This window comes from Capricornis sumatraensis, chromosome 9, assembly GCF_032405125.1.
Source record: "Capricornis sumatraensis isolate serow.1 chromosome 9, serow.2, whole genome shotgun sequence".
Classification (NCBI taxonomy): Eukaryota; Metazoa; Chordata; class Mammalia; order Artiodactyla; family Bovidae; genus Capricornis; species Capricornis sumatraensis.
Window position 1 is genome coordinate 93,501,129 of NC_091077.1, and position 18,950 is coordinate 93,520,078.

The 18,950-nt window shown below is 37.3% G+C and overlaps 1 protein-coding gene across 4 annotated transcripts in view; it reads right to left on the reverse strand.

Moving 5' to 3' along the window:
* The window catches only part of MCTP1 (multiple C2 and transmembrane domain containing 1), a 559,548-nt gene that overhangs the window by 155,725 nt on the left and 384,873 nt on the right, over window positions 1–18,950 (reverse strand). For all 4 annotated transcript variants that reach the window (XM_068979294.1, XM_068979293.1, XM_068979292.1 and 1 more), the window contains 5 exons: window positions 9,345–9,447; window positions 7,495–7,597; window positions 7,060–7,161; window positions 6,604–6,678; window positions 4,275–4,394 (listed from right to left, as the gene is read on the reverse strand). In XM_068979294.1, coding sequence (XP_068835395.1) covers window positions 4,275–4,394; window positions 6,604–6,678; window positions 7,060–7,161; window positions 7,495–7,597; window positions 9,345–9,447 — 503 coding nt within the window. The remainder of the gene's footprint in view (window positions 1–4,274; window positions 4,395–6,603; window positions 6,679–7,059; window positions 7,162–7,494; window positions 7,598–9,344; window positions 9,448–18,950) is intronic.

Below are 18,950 nucleotides of genomic sequence, written 5' to 3' on the forward strand. Positions count from 1 at the left end.
AGGAAAACCAGGCATTTGAAAAGGACCCAGAAAGGAACGAGTAATGAACCAGAGTGGCCTCAGTGAATTGCTCTAGAGGGAATTCTCAGTTTTGACACAAAAGGAATGCCTGGATACCAAGAAAAACCTAAGGGGGGGAAATCTCAGTAGGAAGCCTGCCTCGTCCGGCTGGTCAGCCTGGAGGGGTGAAGCCAGTAGCTCTGCAGATAGGAAGAGAAACACATGTATTTTATGAGTAATGGTTGAGCATTCAAACATGCTGTTTTGGAACACAAGGTACTTTGAGGAGTTGACATCCCTTCATAATTCATGTTCATTGTCCCTCTAAGTAAAATATGTGTCTCCCTTTAGTTATTCTGATAGGAATCGTGCTTTAAAAGCAGGAGGACATTTTTGATAATGCACATCTTAAACTTTTCATTAAACTACCAAATTTAAATTCTACCTTTTTGTGCACTCTGACATTTTTGTCTGGCATTTTCATTAATTTTGCGACATACATAAATGTAGCTGAAATGTTAACTGATCAATACTTTGTCTCTCTCATGTAGCACTAGCGCTCCGTTCCCTAAGGACCACACAGCAGAACAGAAATTAAATGTGTAAAATATCAAATGTTAATGTTAAACACAGCAGCACTTACTGTATAACGACAGAAAAGGCTAAAACAATTCCAAATGGACAGATGGTACCACAAATTATCTACAATCCCATTTAAAGATTAAAGTTTGTCCTGTAAAATAATTCTTTGACGCACACTGAAGTGTGTCCTTTTACTGATAGCTCAGTTGTCCAATTATTTTTGTGCTCATTACAGTGAGAAATGACAGTACTGAAAAAGAGAATGTGCACTCTTTTTTTTCCCCTCATGTTGCACCCACTGACATCCACAAGAACACACATGTCTGGTCAAGAGCCTGATGAAAATTAAACCCAATTGATGAGACATTTACACGTCTACAATAGATGATTCCCAAAGACAAGCGTCCCTGCCTTCCACATCACATACGTATGGGTTTGCTCTTAAGCATACAATATTCATAGTAAAATTTAAAAACCTAATTCATGGCACACAACAACAAGGACATTCCCAGGCACATGCCTGCTTATATTTCATCCATCACCTTCCAGGCTGATTTCTATTTCTCATAGAGTCAGCCGGCTTTGAACCTTCCACAGAACACACAGGTAGCACAAAAAGAGAGCAGGGCAGCTCTTCCCCTGCATTGCTCATGCTCTCCACTCTAACTGACATCAGGACAAAAATGACTGTTTTTCCGTTTAAATTTCACTACTCTACATTTACTTTTGGATGCTAACTTAGAAAAGAAAAAGAAAACAGGATAGAAAAAAAGGCACTTAAACATTATAAAGTTTACTGATCTGGGCCTAAAACCAAGCAGCATAATGGTACAAACGCATGTGCTCCATGAGGCAGCTGCATTTATGAAAAAGTGGGCCAAGTGGAACCAATATTATAATAATAGACCCGTGATCCATCAACAGGGAATGATGGGAACAATATGTTTGTAACAATGGGGTGCTGCTCATAGCCTCTCCTAATGGAAAGCAGTTCTTTTCAATAAACTGGCCTAAAAAGGCTCTGGTTATGCAATAAGATCTTTGAAACATTTCGTTTTTAAGTACATCATTTAATATCTAGAAGATGAATAAAAATCCTACCACGGTGTTTTCTTTTTTCCTGAATCGTTATGATGTTAAGATTACAAGGTACATATTTTAAAAGCTCTTTTGGAAAGGAAATAATATCTGTGTGGCTTTGGGCAAGGTACTTAACTTTTCCGTGCCTCAGCTTCTTCCTCTGCAAATCAGGAAAATAACAGTATCTACTTCAAATAAGGTTGCTGGGAATATTTAATTTACTAATGCACAAAAGGCACTTTCATGCTGTAGTGCCTGGAAAAGTGTTTCGGCACATAAATTTGTGATAGATATTAGTTGTCATTATATAAGGGTTTTTTATATTAGAATTTAATCTGAGGTTAAAAGAGATGATGGATGGAGGATTATGAAATAATTTAGAATTTCAATATAAGGTCTAGGAAAAATTACTAAAAGGTATTAAGCTAAGCCTATTATCATTTAATCACTAGCTTTATTAGAGCAAATTCTTATCTATACGGCATCATTGAACAAAGTTTCTCCACATAAGAAAAATATTTCAGACTGACTGGATCATTGATTGGTCTACTGATTTAGACAGTTATTTACACCAGGAGCATACTAAGGGGCTAGATGCTCTGCAGGTGATGCTGGAGTCCCAGGAGAAAAAGGCAGGGCCCCCATTCTCCTGGAACTCCTAGTTCAGGTCCAGATCAATGAAGCTGGTTGTTGTTATTTGCTGTTTTAATGACATTCAACAGACTGAAATTCAATGCTTCTTTTTTTTCAATGAAACCATTAATAATATTGCTTCTTCTCAAAATTCCTGTTAACATGTATTCACATTGTAGTTTGGGGCCTGTTTTTTCTCCATGGGTGTCAGGAGCCCCTTTTCCTATCTTTATTATGGCCTCCCTGCCCCTCCTTCCTGAAAACGTCTTGCATTCAGCTTGTTTCGCAGGATCGAGTCTGTTAGAAACTGACCACCAGCTGAAAGAGAGACCACTACCTTTCTTTCCCAGTGAATTTTGACTCCCGTACAGTGAAATTACTCAAGTACTGTGTAGCTAAGTTTCTCAGAATTTCACTGGCTGATATACATATTTTTTCAATCAGTAGGAAATTGTGAGGAAAGTCGACCATCTTGGATTCATTGTACAGGAGAGACCTCTAGAAGCCAGGTGAAGTTTGTGAAGACTTACATACACACTGTAATGCTGAAATATCCAAAATGAAGGTTCCTGAACAAATGATATAATATACGGGTTTCTCTGTTTGCAAATGCCATAAATAGCTATGAAACAAAGGGGAGAAACAAAGATGGCAGATGACACTCTCGGTAGAATATTACTGTGTCTGCTATACGGCCCCCTAGAATCTGGACGTAATGGCATAAAATACACATATAAACTCAACATCATTTTTTTTTTCCCCTCACTAACATTAAAGTGCCTCTATGATGCTGAAAAACAACAACAAAGTTTGTTTAACAGTACTCCAATGTATTTATCATGTGAAAGAGCTAAATAAAAGGATATTGAGAGAGGCAGATTTTCTTTTCTAAAACTTAATGATGATGCCAGTCGCTTTCTTTAAGGAGACAACAACACGTCTATGGGAAGCAGGCTGCCTAACTTTCTGGTAACTCACAACACAAAGGGATGTACACACTCTTTGTTCCATGTGCTCAGACATTAATGAAAGTCCAGCACAAGGCCTGAGAGGAGGACAGGGCTCAAAGTATTGAACTGATGTGCCTACACTCATTTGAATGGTAATTCTAAAATGTTGACTTGTTACTATAATTAAAGCTCTTCTTGTAAGCCCCCAAGATAAAGTCATAGTCTGCGAAATCCGCAAATATAAGGACACATAAGGGTACTCATATTCTAACAAGTATGACAATAAAATGAAAGATTTCAAAAGAACGACTCCACTTAAACTTCAGACTGAAATCCTGAATACGCAAAAATAATGTGAGAGCAGAAAAATCTCAGCTGAAGCTCAGAGGAAAGAATTCTTTCTGAATTTCTAGCTTTGCAAGTTGGTTTTATCAGTAATTTTTAAATAACCAAAGTAAAAGGCCACTGGATGAATGTTGTCAGAGGACTCTGGAACTATCAAATTTCTCACTTTTACCTTTTTAAAAACTGGAAATCTCAGAAATAATAAAGCATTCATCCACTTCCAATCGTGATTCACATATTAAAGTATTACAACTAGCATTCTACTGCCAAAGATTTTCTTATTTTGAAAAGATATCCATTGGATAAATACAATTAAAATGAGGATGGTCAAGATTCTTAATTTTTTTTTTTTTTTAATACTGAGGACTTTTCTTGGCCCTGCTATTGGGCTTTGGGATTATGCAACATGTAAAATTTTACTTTTTAACTGTCACAGAGAAAATTGCACATTGGCTGAGATGTCTTGTATTCCGGAAATCTGAGGCGGGGAGCGGGGATGTATTCTTGGACTCAGACCTTGAACATCCATCAGGTTCCTGCCCACGGCAAATCTGCCCAGTCAAATCTCAAAATAGAAGTTAAAAATGGCCACATCGACATAACTGTAACTAGAGCCACAGAAACATGCAGCTATGATTACCGAATTTAATGAATAACAATGTAAGTAATACAGTATGATCATACCACAAAAGCAGCGAGGCTCCTTGGGGGTGAATCCCAGTCAAAGCAACTATTAACATAGTATGCAGCATTTACGAGCACCATGACACAACGCTTCGTTCTGATAAAGTTCCTTAGCAGCAGCTGTAAAGGAAGATGAAAGCCATTATTAGAATTTGCAAGACTAAAATTTATCAGATATGCTACAAAATTCTTCAAGTTTAGTGTGACTTAATATGAATTCAGAAAGTTAATAAAGTTGTAAGAATATACCAAGCAGTTTGGCTCACAACTTAGAGGGAGAGAGGTATATCTGGAGAAAGTGGAAAGAACAAAATTACAAGAGCAATTTCTAAGTTAAGTATATTTGCATAAAGAGTAATATCATGCAAGTTGAGTTACCTCTGTTCAAAAGAAAAAAAAAATTCCAACGGATCAAAAACATTTTTTCTGACACTTAAAATGCTGAGAACTTTAAATATATTTAAAATTTCTGAAATCCTGTGCTTTTAAAATTCTTTAAATGCTTTCATTTCAAGATATTTCAAAGTGAAATTGCTAACTTGGGATGTTTTTATTGAGGAGCTTAGAAAAAACCTGTCAAGTATTGCTTTATTATAGAAAAAGGAATATTTTATCACCATTTCAGTAGGATTTCCCTTTCTTCCTATCATATTTCATTCCTCTTCTCTCTTTTCCCTCTTCCTCTCTCTCCTTCCCACAATAAATTTTACCTACATTTCTCATTACTTTTTCCTAATTTTTGATTTAGGGAAAAATGTATGGTAACCAAGTACTTTACAAAATATTTTCTTAAAAAAGGTATATGACAAGTGATTACATATAAATTATGCTACAAGAATATATTGTATAACACAAGAAATATAGCCAATATTTTATAGTAATGACAAATTGAACAAATCTTTAAAAATTGTGACTCACTACACTGTACACCTGTAACAGAATATTGTGCATCAATTACACCTCAATAAAAAAAGGGACAAAAAATAAACTGTAGATGTGGAACAAGATTAAGAGGTATATGGGAATTTATACAATTAAAAAATTTAAAACTAAGGCATGGCTACAGCTGTAAGACAAACAGCCCATATACTAGATACAGATTCAAAAAATTACATACAGTTATGTTAATAATTAGAGTAATTATGTCTGCAGGTTAATATTTTGCTACTTACAAGTATATTTCAAGGCTAATCTGGTATTTTAAAGAAGTAGCTATGTAAAGTTAACTGGGCTCATATGGAAAACATCTGCATACGTATGTGCATATAGAAGCACGTACATACACAGCAGTTTAAACCAGTTAAAATTTCTTTCTGGCAAAGTAAAGAGTGTCCCTATTTGTTTCCTTCTTGGCCCCTACTCACCTTTAAGAGTTTTACTATTTTTAAATATAAATGTGGAAAAATGTAATCTGTATTTCCATTCAGATAGATATTTCATTTGTACCTCATGCACCGTCTTTAAACAACTAAAGATTCCACTGTTTTTGGTGAAGTGATTGGAATAAAAACAAAGTAGTTTGGGTCTTCTAATAGCACAGAAAATTATTAAATATTTTAACACACACAGATGAGTTCTGTAAACTGTAGAGTTCAGACATATTTTATTTTCGCTGTGTTAATTGAAAGTAAACAACTTTTAAAAGGGGAAACTTAGCGCTCTTTTCTTCACTTGATATCAAATCAAATTTAAAGCTACAAGTCTAATTACAAGATATCAAGTCTAAAATTCCTTCCTGATAGGAGAATCAGGGCTCTTGATTTTCTATTTCCTGAGCTAAAAATGCCAATAAAAGTTCACTTCTAAAAGATCATAGTCAAAGTCTAATTAACAGGAGGGTCTCCCTTAAAAGATAGAGCCCCCTCTCTCGTGGATTAGAGGGAAGAGCTATACACTGGGCTTGCTTTACACACACCTGCATCATACCTGTGGGTGGTCTGGACGTATATTTGAACCTCAGCTTTTGGTGTTCTCATTTACACATTCCATGGCAATCAAATTGTATTTTATGTTCAAAATGATCATTCTTTTGCTAACGAATGAATACATATCCATTCTATGCAGAGCCTACAGTATCCCCTTTCCTTTCTGACCACCCCCATTCAACTTATTAGTTTGGTATTGTCCTTGTTTGATCTTTCAAGGAAAAGAAGGGAAGAGAGAAAAAGAAAGAAGAAAAGAAAGAGCCATTTCACATCAGTAGATGATCAAACATTCCATAGTTTTTCCCCACCCGCCCCACACCTCCAAAGTTTATTTGAATTTACATAGATGTTTTACAGATAAAATCAGGTCTTCCCAGAGGGATTCATCTTTCCTCGCTGTTTACCTGTTTAGAGAGTCTGTTTTCCTCTTCAATGTACTTCTGTTCTTTGGGTATTAATGTTCGTAAGCTGGCTTTCACCTATACATCAACATATGTGTCTGTTATGGATGAATATATTACAAATGTTTACAAGTTTTTCACGCAGTTCAATTTGCAATCATTGCTAAAGTTTCAAAGTCCTGGCTGCGGTTCCCATAAAATATAAATGTATACAGTGGCGCATGCATGCGCTTTCCATTTCTGATGCCGGCAGGCAGTAGCCACAGCACAGCCGCAGCGGCAGCCGCCAACTATAACAGAAAGTGTGGGTGTGCCAGGCAGTGGCAGAAGCGTATTCTCCAGGAGACATCAAGGTTTAGAGAAAATGAGGGATGACAGAAATTCTCTACAAATCAGGAACAAAAGCTTTCATGAAACTGAACTCTTTAGCAGTACAAAAAAGCCAAAGTTAAGACTTACAGCATTAAAAATCACATCTATTTCAAGATAGATGACCCCCTTTGTTGGCCCTGTCAGCTGCTTGTTTTTCAAGACGTAGGCTTTCTGTTCACCATTTTGAATCTGCGGGAAAAGGACATGACAGCCGTCTGTCTCGCGGTCTCCACTGAATACACTCCCTCGGTGACCTTTGACCCCCAGCTGCTGAAACTGACAGAGAACCCAAAACAACTGTGGCAATTCTGACAAGTACCTGTTCATTACCAGGATCGAGTCTGTCAGGAAAAATTAACTATCATGGGATTCAACATGGCCGTGAATTGAGTATGTTAAAATTTTTAGTGTTCTTATTACAGACCTTGGTTGAGAAATGACAGATATAGAGCTGAGGGTTTTTGTTTTTTTTTTCTTGAGCAAAAGCAACACAGAGCTGTGTGTCATGTGAATAAAACTTACGGACAGCAAGGGTATAGCAACTTTGCCCAGAAAGTCAGCACTTCGATCCCGATCTTCATCATAAACTGTCACTTCAAGAACTGAATGGATATCTTTAATGTTGCTGCAAAATAAATATATGTAAGGGGGAAAAAAAAAAAAAGACTTCATCAGTGGGGAACAAGAACACAAATGCTTTTGAAAATTTAGATAGCTCCAGCTGATTTGGTGTATATGTGTTTTATGTATGCTATTTGCATATACGTGTACATAGGGCAGATTGGTGTCTGACAGAATTTCCCACAATGCATCTTAGTAGACAGCAGTGATGGTTCTATTATCTGGAATTTTGAATACAATTTTTTAAGTTATAATTTTTCAATAAAATATAACTTCCATCTGGATGGCCACAGAATAAATCACTGTTTTAAAAAAAAACCATCAATAAGTGGCACTGATTTTTTTAGGCTTTTTCTTCTTCTCATTATTACAATAATTTCTATCTTCTTATAACTCCCACATAAAACACCACCAGGTTTGATTTCAGCAAGAGTCACAGTATATTTTGTACCATTTGTCTTTTTTTTATAATTTTTATCCACAGCTCTCATCAAAATACTAACTTATTTCTGTTAAGTTTATAGTAAAAATTAACTACACAGAATACAGAATGGAGAAAATGTAACATTGATAGCTATTGTACCACCCTAGGATTTAGAAATTAAGTAGTGCTCCATTATGTTCCAAAGACAACATATGCTAATAAACAACTGTGCAAGCTCTTCATATTTTTGTTTCTAGAAAAATAAGCCCCAATTGTTGACAGCATTTATTCTTTGATCAAACTGTTTACCAAGAAAACATGAATTAAGAAAAAACAAAAAATGAATATATTCATTACTGAAAGACTGCAGCCACATGTGAGAAGAGGCTTTATCAGAACACAATCAATTAATGGCTTTGATAATAATCAAACCTATTCATTCAATTATGCATTCCAGAGAAAAACACTCTCTACAACCTTCTTAGGAGTGCAAGTCTCCTGACCAGGCTTTCATCTCTTATAAAAATGTGAAATTCCTTAAAGATAAATTGGTCAGATAATTAAATCTGATTAGTTACTGGATCTTAAGCAAGGACATTATAAGAAATTAATGAGGAATTTAGCAGTTTCTCATATACAAAAAAATAAAACTATGTTAGAAAACTTTTAAGAAGTACTTCTATTCGGAGAGTTTTCCTTTGTTCAGAGTTCATTTCTAAAGCCCAGCTTAAAAAAAAAAAAATCCACAAATTTAGGAGATACTACAGAGTAGCATTGGCAGCTTTTACAGTGAATGACTGGAAAGATTTACAAACTTTTTAAAACAAAAAGAAAATTAACTCAAAGGGTTTTTTCTTCTTTGGGGAGGTGGGGTAAGTAGGACAGTACTTAATATTCTTATTGTGCTAAAATGCAACAAACCAAAACTAAAGCATCTGCTGAATCTGAGACTGGATTGTTTGCTGATTTGAGCAATGGAACAAATAGAGCTTTGTCCTCCTTGGTGTCAATGCGATTGGGGAGAATTTCAATAGAAAGTATAAAAGGAAGAAGCAGTATGGCAATTCAGTTAATGGGAGCAAAATCCTTAGTCAAAAAAATGCACAGCTTAAAAAAAATATCTGTATAAACACACACAAAAATGGCATACCCTTTCCCCAGGTTTCACTCTCAGGAAGGTAATACAATTATGCAATTCATTGTTGCTGGCAAAGGCAGGCCAGATGCGCTGAGCTGGTAATCAGTTAAGAAAAAACACACAAAAATCTCGAAAATAAATATCATTTAGCATCATTCTTGAAGCGAGCTCAAGGTAACAACTACTTACAATGTGAAGACTTTGTTCCACTCAGGGTTCAGATTTTTGTAGACAGTATGTGTTAGCAGCCTATCATTGTTCAGCTCAACCACACAAAACGGGTCACTTTTACCTACAAGAAATATGGGGGGCCAGTTTTAGTATAAATAGCACCCAAAGCTATCAGTATCGTGACCACGACCACATCTCTTTTCTAAAAAGTTTTACAGAAAACAGAAAGTACAATTTTAAAAATCAAACAAACAAACATTAATATAGAGTTAGATGTAACAGGGTGATGTTAACAGTTGTGATTCAGAGCAATTTAGAACTTGAAAAAAGTTTTAAAGCGCTAATTTATATAGCTACTTTAATTTGCAAATTTTGTTTTTACAAAAATAATGTAACTGCCAATAATGAGGGCAAATGCGATATGTGCCCATCCCTAACTCAGGTTTTATTTAATTTAATGATCATTTGAAAGGTTCAACCCCTTCACTTTACATGCATAAAGTTGCATGTATTTTCCAACTCATCTGAGTCACTAGGAACTTGTAATAGAAATTCCTAAACAAGTTTATTTTGGGAAAACTGCTATTTTGCAGAACTACAATATTTTAATCCGACTTGTGATTCTCTTATGAAATATCTATGGCATCACAAAAAGGTAAATTAGACCCTCTGAGGCAGAAAAAAATTCTGCCATTTGAAACTTAACCTCAACAAACCAATCTGCATGCTAAAGAGATGTATTTTTTCTGTCCACAGAGAGTAAAGGATTTGGAAGTTATCACATGTTTACAGCCACTCTGTGCAACCATAGTCAAACCTCATCTATTCAGTAATTATATCTTGTGATGTCCTCAATATTTTTGTAATGTCATGTCCTATATTATAAGAACCTGTAAAGTCAGAGGCTCTATGGGGGCAGTATTAATGATATTAGTGCAGCATGTAATTTGTTTGATACCTTATACAAATGACAATGAAATCAATATTTAGACAAAGCTGTCCAGAGGTCATATCTTTTAAACGACAATATTGATTTAGACTACATAAGAGGTTAATGTGCATATTATTAACTTTAATGATAAAGAATAATTGTTTTAAATGCATTGTGAATTGTAGTCACAGTAGTTTACACTTCTGTGAAAGCTTAAATATCATTGAAGATTTTCCTATTAAAATTTAATAGGAAAGAATTCATTAGCTAGCAAGAACAGATAAGCTATGTATTCCCACAAAGCAGTGTATTTACTTTCCATATTGTAATATTTAAAATGAGCTGTACAAACTTTGACTTACCTTTAATTTAACTTTGACTTACCTTTTAATTTACCTCTTTATTAATTTTACATTATAAAAGAGATTTAATATGTGTGTGTGTTAGTTTGGTGGCCTCATATAGCCCAGGATAACTGCATAATTTAACATTATGGTAGTCTTTTCAATTTTTGGTCTTGGGATTAATTTTCAATAAAGAATAGAGAACTGAAAGTCTTTCAGGTCTGGTGAAAATTTCACCCTTGATTTAGGATCTGTGTTTTTTTCCCCCACATTTTTCACTCCTCTCCTTCTACCTGCTACCGACCTCATTTGTAACTCATATGTGCCATGAAAGATAGTATTCAAAAACATTTTGTTCATTAATTCATCTTACAGTAGGTTTTATCTGCCACATCAACTTTATTTTGTCCCAGAGAATTTAGGTAAAAGCATGAAAAGTAGATTAGTTTTCAAAACCTTCGTTGCTCTTAAGACTCATATTGAACATTGTCTTTCCACCTAGCTGTGCTGGAACAAAAGAATACAGCGCATAAGCTACAACCTCAACTAGCTTATAAAGGCTTTGGAGAGATAAAATATATCCATATATAACAAGCAGAGAGAATATTAAAGCCATATTTATGACAGAAACTATGGCAAAGCAAGAACTACTTTACTTTCACTTTAGATGAAATGATAAACTTCAAAAACACTTAAAAGACAAGTATAACTCTCACATTTCCTTGGACTTCCTTGTAATTTTTCTTATGCACATGTACATCCATATTAATCTTAACCAGTAAAAATAAGTACAAAAAAATATCACTTCTTGGTATTTTTGTTCCCTTATTTTCACCTGCTCTACTCCAATTGTTAATACTATTCTATTTCAATTACCTTGGTTTTACTTGCCCTCCAGTGATCAACAATGTGTGATAGATTCAGTCGAAACTGTACCACTTCTCCAATAACAAGACACAAGAACAAACTCTAGAGACTGAAATCTGTGCTGAAAAAATTCACTTTAAACTTCTAGGAACAGAGGATGAAAATGTTGACTTTTTTTTCCACAGGAAATTATATTCAGTTGTGTAAGCAAAGAGTCAGACTCTACTGGGCAACTGAACAGCAACAAGAAGTCTGAATATAATACCAACCCCATGGAAAGTCTCCCAAATCATCACCTTTGTTACTATATCCTTATTTGCTGACAAAAGAAGACCTAGGTCAGTGGTTGGCCAAAGGATTAGAAAGAAACAAAATCTGTGCTTACTGTTGAATATTATCCATATTCTGCTAAGAAACGAATGTATTTATCAAACCCTATGTCTATGAGGTAGTTGCAATCCATATTTTCTGGCTATTTAGTTGGTTATTTCTCAAAACCATTTTAGGGAAAACCAGTATTAGCCATCTATCACCACATTACTTAACCCCTCAGTTACTCTTTTCTATTAGAATAAAGTTGTTAAAGAACTAGAGACATTTCTACACCAAAAACAGTGCAAGAGCCTCCTAAAGCCACTTTTCAGTCATTTTGCTATTTAAACTTCCAGTTGGCATACCATCAATGGCAAAGACATTCTCCTATCAGCACCTATCTTATAACTTGATTTATACTGATTTTTCCCATTCTGAAATCTATTATTCTTACACTTAAGTGAAGTCGCTCAGTTGTGTCCGACTCTTTGCGATCCCATGGACTGTAGTCTACCAGGCTTCTCTGTCCATGGGATTCTCCAGGCAAGAGTACTGGAGTGGGTTGCCATTTCCTTCTCCAGGGGAGCTTCCTGACCCAGGGATCGAACCCAGCTCTCCTGCATTGCAGGCAGACGCTTTACCCTCTGAGCCACCTACGGTCATATTAAAGATTGTGATCAGTGACAGGAACGAATCCATGTAAAGTCTATTTTCACGCTTCCAAAAACCTTTTTCTCAAATTTAACCCACTTTCGATGCCTTTTCAGTATCTATTAAAATCCGTATTATATGGTATGTGTGTGTGGTCAGTTGCTTCAGTCGTGTCCGACTCTTTGCAACCCCATGCACTGTAGCCCACCGGGCTCCTCCGTCCATGAGATTCTCCAGGCAAGAATACTGGACTGGGTTGCCATGCCCTCCTCCAGGGGATCTTCCCAACCCAGGGATCAAACCTGTGACTCTTACATCTAACCTGCATTGCAGGTGGGTTCTTTACCACTGTGCCACCTGGGAAGCTCATCATATAGTAGGCCATATAGTTTTTCATCTCCAGTCTCAAGGTCCTTAAAGTTCTTTACTTGAGTTATAGCACACCTTTTGTGTCCTCAAATATTCTAAGTACTTCCAGAGCTCAGGGCATGGCATTAAAGTCCAATGTGAAAGGCCAGTGGTCTGGGAGGAAGGGCCTAAACTTTGGAGGCAGAGCAAGCTGGGACTGAATACTCACTATGGGACTCTGGGCCAGTTCCCAAACCCCTTCAACAGTGACAGTAATGGTCCCTTGTAGATAATAGCTAGAATATAAGTAGTAAAACGTCTGGTATACTAGCAAGGGCCTCAATAAAATATAGCAATAATAAGGGCAATAATACTACCAATAAGGGCAATTACAATACTTACTGCAATCATTGCGGACATTTTCCGAGTTATTATATAAGCCCAACACAATGTTTTCATTTATTTGCTCAAAATTTTTTATGATTCCTCTATGAGAAAGATGCTTTTACTCTTTCTATTTTACAGAGAGAAAGCTGAGGCTGGGTGATTATATAACTCTCCAGGTTACACAGGTTGTAGTAAAACTATCATTCAAACTCAAGTCTATCTGACATTTAGAGCCCTTGATCTATCCCCTTAGTTGCTCAGTCATATCTGACTCTTTATGACTCCATGGACTGTAGCCTGCCAGGCTCTTCTGTGTATGGGATTCTCCAGGCAAGAATACTAGAGTGGGTTGCCATTTCCTTCTCCAGGGGAGCTTCTTGACATAGGGATCGCATCCAGATCTCCTGAATTACAGGCAGATCCTTTACCATCTGAGCCACCAGGGAAGCCTCAACTGTGCCATGCCATATCTCAGTATTTAGTGAGTCACACCCATGGAAAGGCTGGGTAATGTCTTGTCTGTAGATTCATTTATTCAACAAATGCTTATCGCTTACCATATACCAGGCATCTTCTATGTGCTGAGGACACAGACATGCAGAAAACAACTTAAAAAACTGCTGAACTTGCAGAGTTTGCATTGGAGAAGAAAGACAATGGATAAGAACAAGTTAGCGTATTTTAAGAAAGTGAGAGTATTTTAGAAAGGGCTAAGTACTATAGAGAAAAATTAAGTTGAGAAGATCAGAGAGGAGGTAAGGAGTGCTGCTATATATGCACAGTTTTAAAAAGGACAGCCAGAGGGGGTCTCAGTGAGAAAGCAACAAGTGGGCAAAGAAATAAAAGAGGCAAGAGAGTGACCCTTGGCCAGAGAAATGACTGTGCCTGGTGTTTCCAGGAATCTCCAGAAAGCTAGTGTGACTGGAGGAATGGATGGGAAGTGGGAAGGAGTAGTAGATAACACAGCCAGAGAGGTATGGGGAGGGTGGCCGGTCAATGGGGGAGTTTGCTTTCATTCTAAGTGCTAGGGAAAGGTTTTGGAAGGATCTCGGTTGAGATGCAATGGGATCTGACGGCTGCCATTTGTAAAATAAGGTAGAGAGAGGGCAATGAAGGAGATAAGGAGAAGAGTTAGTTAAGAGGATATTACAATAAACCAGGTGATATCAAGCGATCAGACTCTGGATATATGTTGATGGGAGAACCAACAGAATTTGTAGATATCAATATTGAACAATCTGTTATGCCTGATATTATTATTTGGAAATGGAAAACAATCTATTGTGCTTAGCCAAGTCAGTCACTTTTGGGAAGGACAAGAAGTATTCAACAAAGTGCTCTGACTAGCTATTTCTAGACTTCAGAAGTGGAACATTCAGGCAAGGCCATTTTATCTTTAGCTTTCATTCATCTTTTCTTTCTAAAAAGTTATGTTTTTTACAGTTATCAGTGTGGATGCCAACAGGAGGTCTTTACACACTATGCTATTTTTGACTAATTTAGAAAGTATCTTTCTGCCACTGCATGATTCAAGGGCAATTAAAAATTAACAGCAATTGCATCCAAAATAAGAGTAAACATACAATATTAAATACCATGAGCTTACTACTAGAAAGCCTGCACGACAGTTTTGTTTTAAAGAAGTGGCTACACATAGTTGATGTACTTATCTGGTTTGCTAAATGATGCTTTAAATGACTGGCTTTTCAGTTCCTAAATTTTGCCGTCTTGATTAGATGCCATTTAAACAAACAAAAACAATCACAGAAATACCAGTGATGGACCTAACCATTCATTATCTGCTTAATTATTCCTTCTTTTCACGCTTTTATCATTCTGGTTAGACCCTGTGATGTGCTGCTCTGCTTGCTGAGGGTATGGAGGAGAGGCATTGACTACAGGAGGCAGCGTTGATGTCTGCAGAGTGCGCTGTACTTCACAAAGCTCTAGAGAGCGAGGCACCCACTCCGGTGTTCTTGCCTGGAGAACCCCAGGGACAGGGGAGTCTGATGGGCTGCCGTCTATGGGGTCGCACAGAGTCGGACACGACTGAAGCGACTTAGCAGCAGCAGCAGCCGAGAGCGAGGCAGAACTGGCTCCTGTTATCGTTTTATCCGATACCATCAGGCTAGGAGGGCAAGGAATGAAGGCAGCATCCAAAGTTGCAGTGAATTTTGTTTCCAGCCATTTGGGGGCTATTGGAAGAGCGCGCGTGTGTGGGAACAAAGATCATGTAATCTCTTGTTCCCCTCTTACTCATTCTTATCGGAAGACTACAGCAGACTGGTGGGTACCAACTGGCTCTCCCTCAAGTTTCCCTATTTTAGATAAAAAGGGCCCATCCCTCTCCTTTCCAGTGCAGGAAACTGGAGATTTTCGTTTGGATGCGAAATTGCAGCAGTGCTGGATGAGGATGGGGCAGTGGGGTTGACTGTATTACCCACCATGACAGCTAGAAGAGAATCTTCACCTTCTTCGAGAGCATGGCCATTTTCCATGTCGACAATTTCTAGAGAGTTGCAGGAATACATTTTGAAGCTATTCATTACTTATCGAGTGTCTGCTTGTCTCTCCCCAGAATTCTAAGTATGATTGAGGCATAGTCCAAAAACCTAAGACAGCTCTAAAAAATGAGCATTAATCTAAAATAAAACAAATGGGTTAAAGTAGCCCTTAGTCAATTTTTTTTTTTTTAAAGACACGGTCCAGCTCTCAAAACACACACAATTTAGTAGGCACAATAGACACATAAATACACAATAATGCAGGGTTGTGAGTGCTGTAATAAAGGTGAGTAAAGAGTGCAAAGGAAGTGTGTCATTCTCTAAGTTTAGAACAGGAAAGGGGAAAGAAAGTGAAGACTTTTTCCCGATGATCACCAGTCATCACTCTGGTGATCTATGATAATTACACCTCTATCACCAGCGATTTTAGAAGGGAAGGACTTTAAGATTTGTGCTAAGGAATATTTAGTTTAAGTCTATTTGTATATCCCTTTAATAGGGTCTCTGTAACACAAAACCTAGATCTATATTATATAGCAATTATAATATGGGAGTGGGTTGCCATTTCCTATTTCAGGGGTTCTTCCCCACTCAGGGATCAAACCCATATCTCTTGGGTCTCCTGCATTGGCAGGTGGCTTCTTTACCACTGGGCCACCTGGGAAGTCCATTAGATTGATACTTACAAATATTATGTTAGGACTGATGCATTTCTCCATAATCTGTTTTAATACTAAGGGCTATCTTTTTTTTTTTTTCCTATGAAATTTTATAGGGAAGAAAATCTCCCAAGAAAATTAAAATTAGGAGGAGACTATTTCACCTTGACTTTTAAGAATAAACCTGTAACAGATTTTGAAGCATCTACTGTATTACTTCAGCTCTTCTTATGGTGGAAAGACATTCCTATAACCATAAAAATAAATGTCAGAAAAGTCTCCAATGGGCATCTCTTCTGGCAATCTTCAAAGCGGCAGTCAGGATTAAACAGGGTGCACTGACTGGCTAATTCTCTCTCACCCCTAGCCCTGGCTCTCTGCGGTCACCACACTGACATATTTACAAAGAACTGTGGGAAAGTCAGCACCACCCCTGTTTTGTGGGCAAGCAGATGACTCTAGTTCATGCAGACAAGTGGTTTGAGCATTGAGGCCACTCAAGAGATACTGAATGATATTCCCGCTCCCAGAATAGAAGGTCAGTCCCAATCCATCAGTGGTGGGGTTTGTCCATGGTCCTTTGGCTGCTGACAAGGAGCACCGTTTGCTGGGTGTGATGTGTTATAAAAACGTGTGTGTGTGGAGGCCCTGTGACCCCCTCTTTGTTGGCATGTCTCTGAAAACACAGAGGCTTTCAGTAGCACTGAAAGCAATTCATACCCACAAGGGTCTTTTATTTGGGGCTACCTGGCCCAAATCAAGCTCATTGGTTTAACTTCCTCAGTTGCCACAACTTGAAATGGTTATAACTCATCTTAAAAAATTATAATCAAGGTTGCCATCTTTCTATAAACTGGAATTAAATCCTAGCATATAACAAGGTTATAGTTGAGGGAATGCCACGGGGTCTACCAAAATAAAGAGCAGCCTACACTGGAGACACCTTCCAATCCTCTCCTTATCACTGGAGGTGAGGCTTTGGCCTTAGCTTTTTTCATTGACTGCCCTCAATATACTTTAAACATCTGGTTGGTATAATTACATTAGCTGACACTCTTCACTAGGTTCCCACTGGGTCTGGCTCTGGACTGGGTAATAATAATAGGGCTTCTCTTTTCTTAGTTAAGGCATGAAGCAGGTGTCATAGTGGCAGAAAAAATGGGCCCTCTAATATTGTGGTTCTTGGTCCAGTAGGTTTTTCCTCACAGTGAAGATTTTGTAATGCCCTCCTCTCACTATTCCAAAATATAATAAGACTGACCTGTAAGTTATTTCAACATTTAATATGATGCTTTAATGCTATAATTCAGAGGACTAAATAGAAAGTTGTATACAGTTAAGTCATACATTTATTTATTTAACAAATTTTTATTGTTAAAAGATTTATCCAACAAATATTTATTGAGTATCTACTCTTTGCTGGGTCATGAAGGAACTGGTTACCCACTCCAGTATTCTTGCCTGGAGAATCACATGGACAGAGAAGTCTGGCGGGCTAGAATCCATGGGGTCACAAAGGGCTGGACATGACTGACCGATTCCCAGACAGATGAAAAACAAAATAAGGTCTCTGCTCGCCTGGAGCCTGCTTGCAGTGGGGAGCGAGGAGAAAGAGGATGAATACTGAACATAATTAATAAGTAGATTATATTGTATGCTAGAGAGATGTATGTTAACAGAAAACGGAAAAGATAGAGCAAGACAAGGGGCTTGAAGAGTGTGGGGAAGGTCACAGTTTATATATTTAATTATGGTGTCTGGAGTAGACCTCATGGATAAGGGAAGCCTAAGCAAAGGACTGAAGGAAGTGAAGAAGTAGCTAAGTGGATATCAGGAAAAAAGTGCTCCAGGCAGTGGAGGGAGCCACAGGAAAAGTGTGGTGTCCTCTGGGACTCTGATAGTGGGGCACAGTGAGCAACGGGAAAAATAAACAGGTCAGAGATGTAACAGGAACCAGGCCATGAAGTACCTTGGAGGTAATTCTAAGGTCTTTGGTGTTACGTGGCAGCCATCAATAAGACTTGAGTAAAGAATATGTATTTAAGGGTGCAATCTAGAGTCAGATAATCATGAAACAGTGTTTAAAGCTATATTAGTGTCTATATTTAGTCAGGTAGGACATGGGACAATTTTCGCTATTTATGTCTAGTTGTCTAATAGTGTCACTATTTATTACTGTCTAATTTTTAAAAAGACAATTAGTATCCCCAACACCCAATACAAATAGTGCTCCCCAATCACTGTGGCAACTTAATTCCCCTACAGATGTCTAAAATACTGAGGGGGGAATACTGCCATCTCCCAACTGAGAATCATTTCCCCACAGCAACAGTTTTTAAACGTTTTGGTTTTAGGAACTCAAAGGTTATTGAGGATCTCAAAGAGCTTTTTTTTGTGTGTGTGTGAGTGGGTTATATCTATCAAAATTTACCATTTTAGAAATTAAAATTGAGAACATGTTAATACACACTGTGTTCTTGGGCTGAAAAAATTAAAATGAGCATACTACCCAAGGCAAGCTACATTTTCAATATAATCGTTGCCAAAAATACTAAAGACATTTTTCACGGAACTAAAACAAATAATTTTAAAATAAGAATGGAACAAAAGAGCCTGAATAG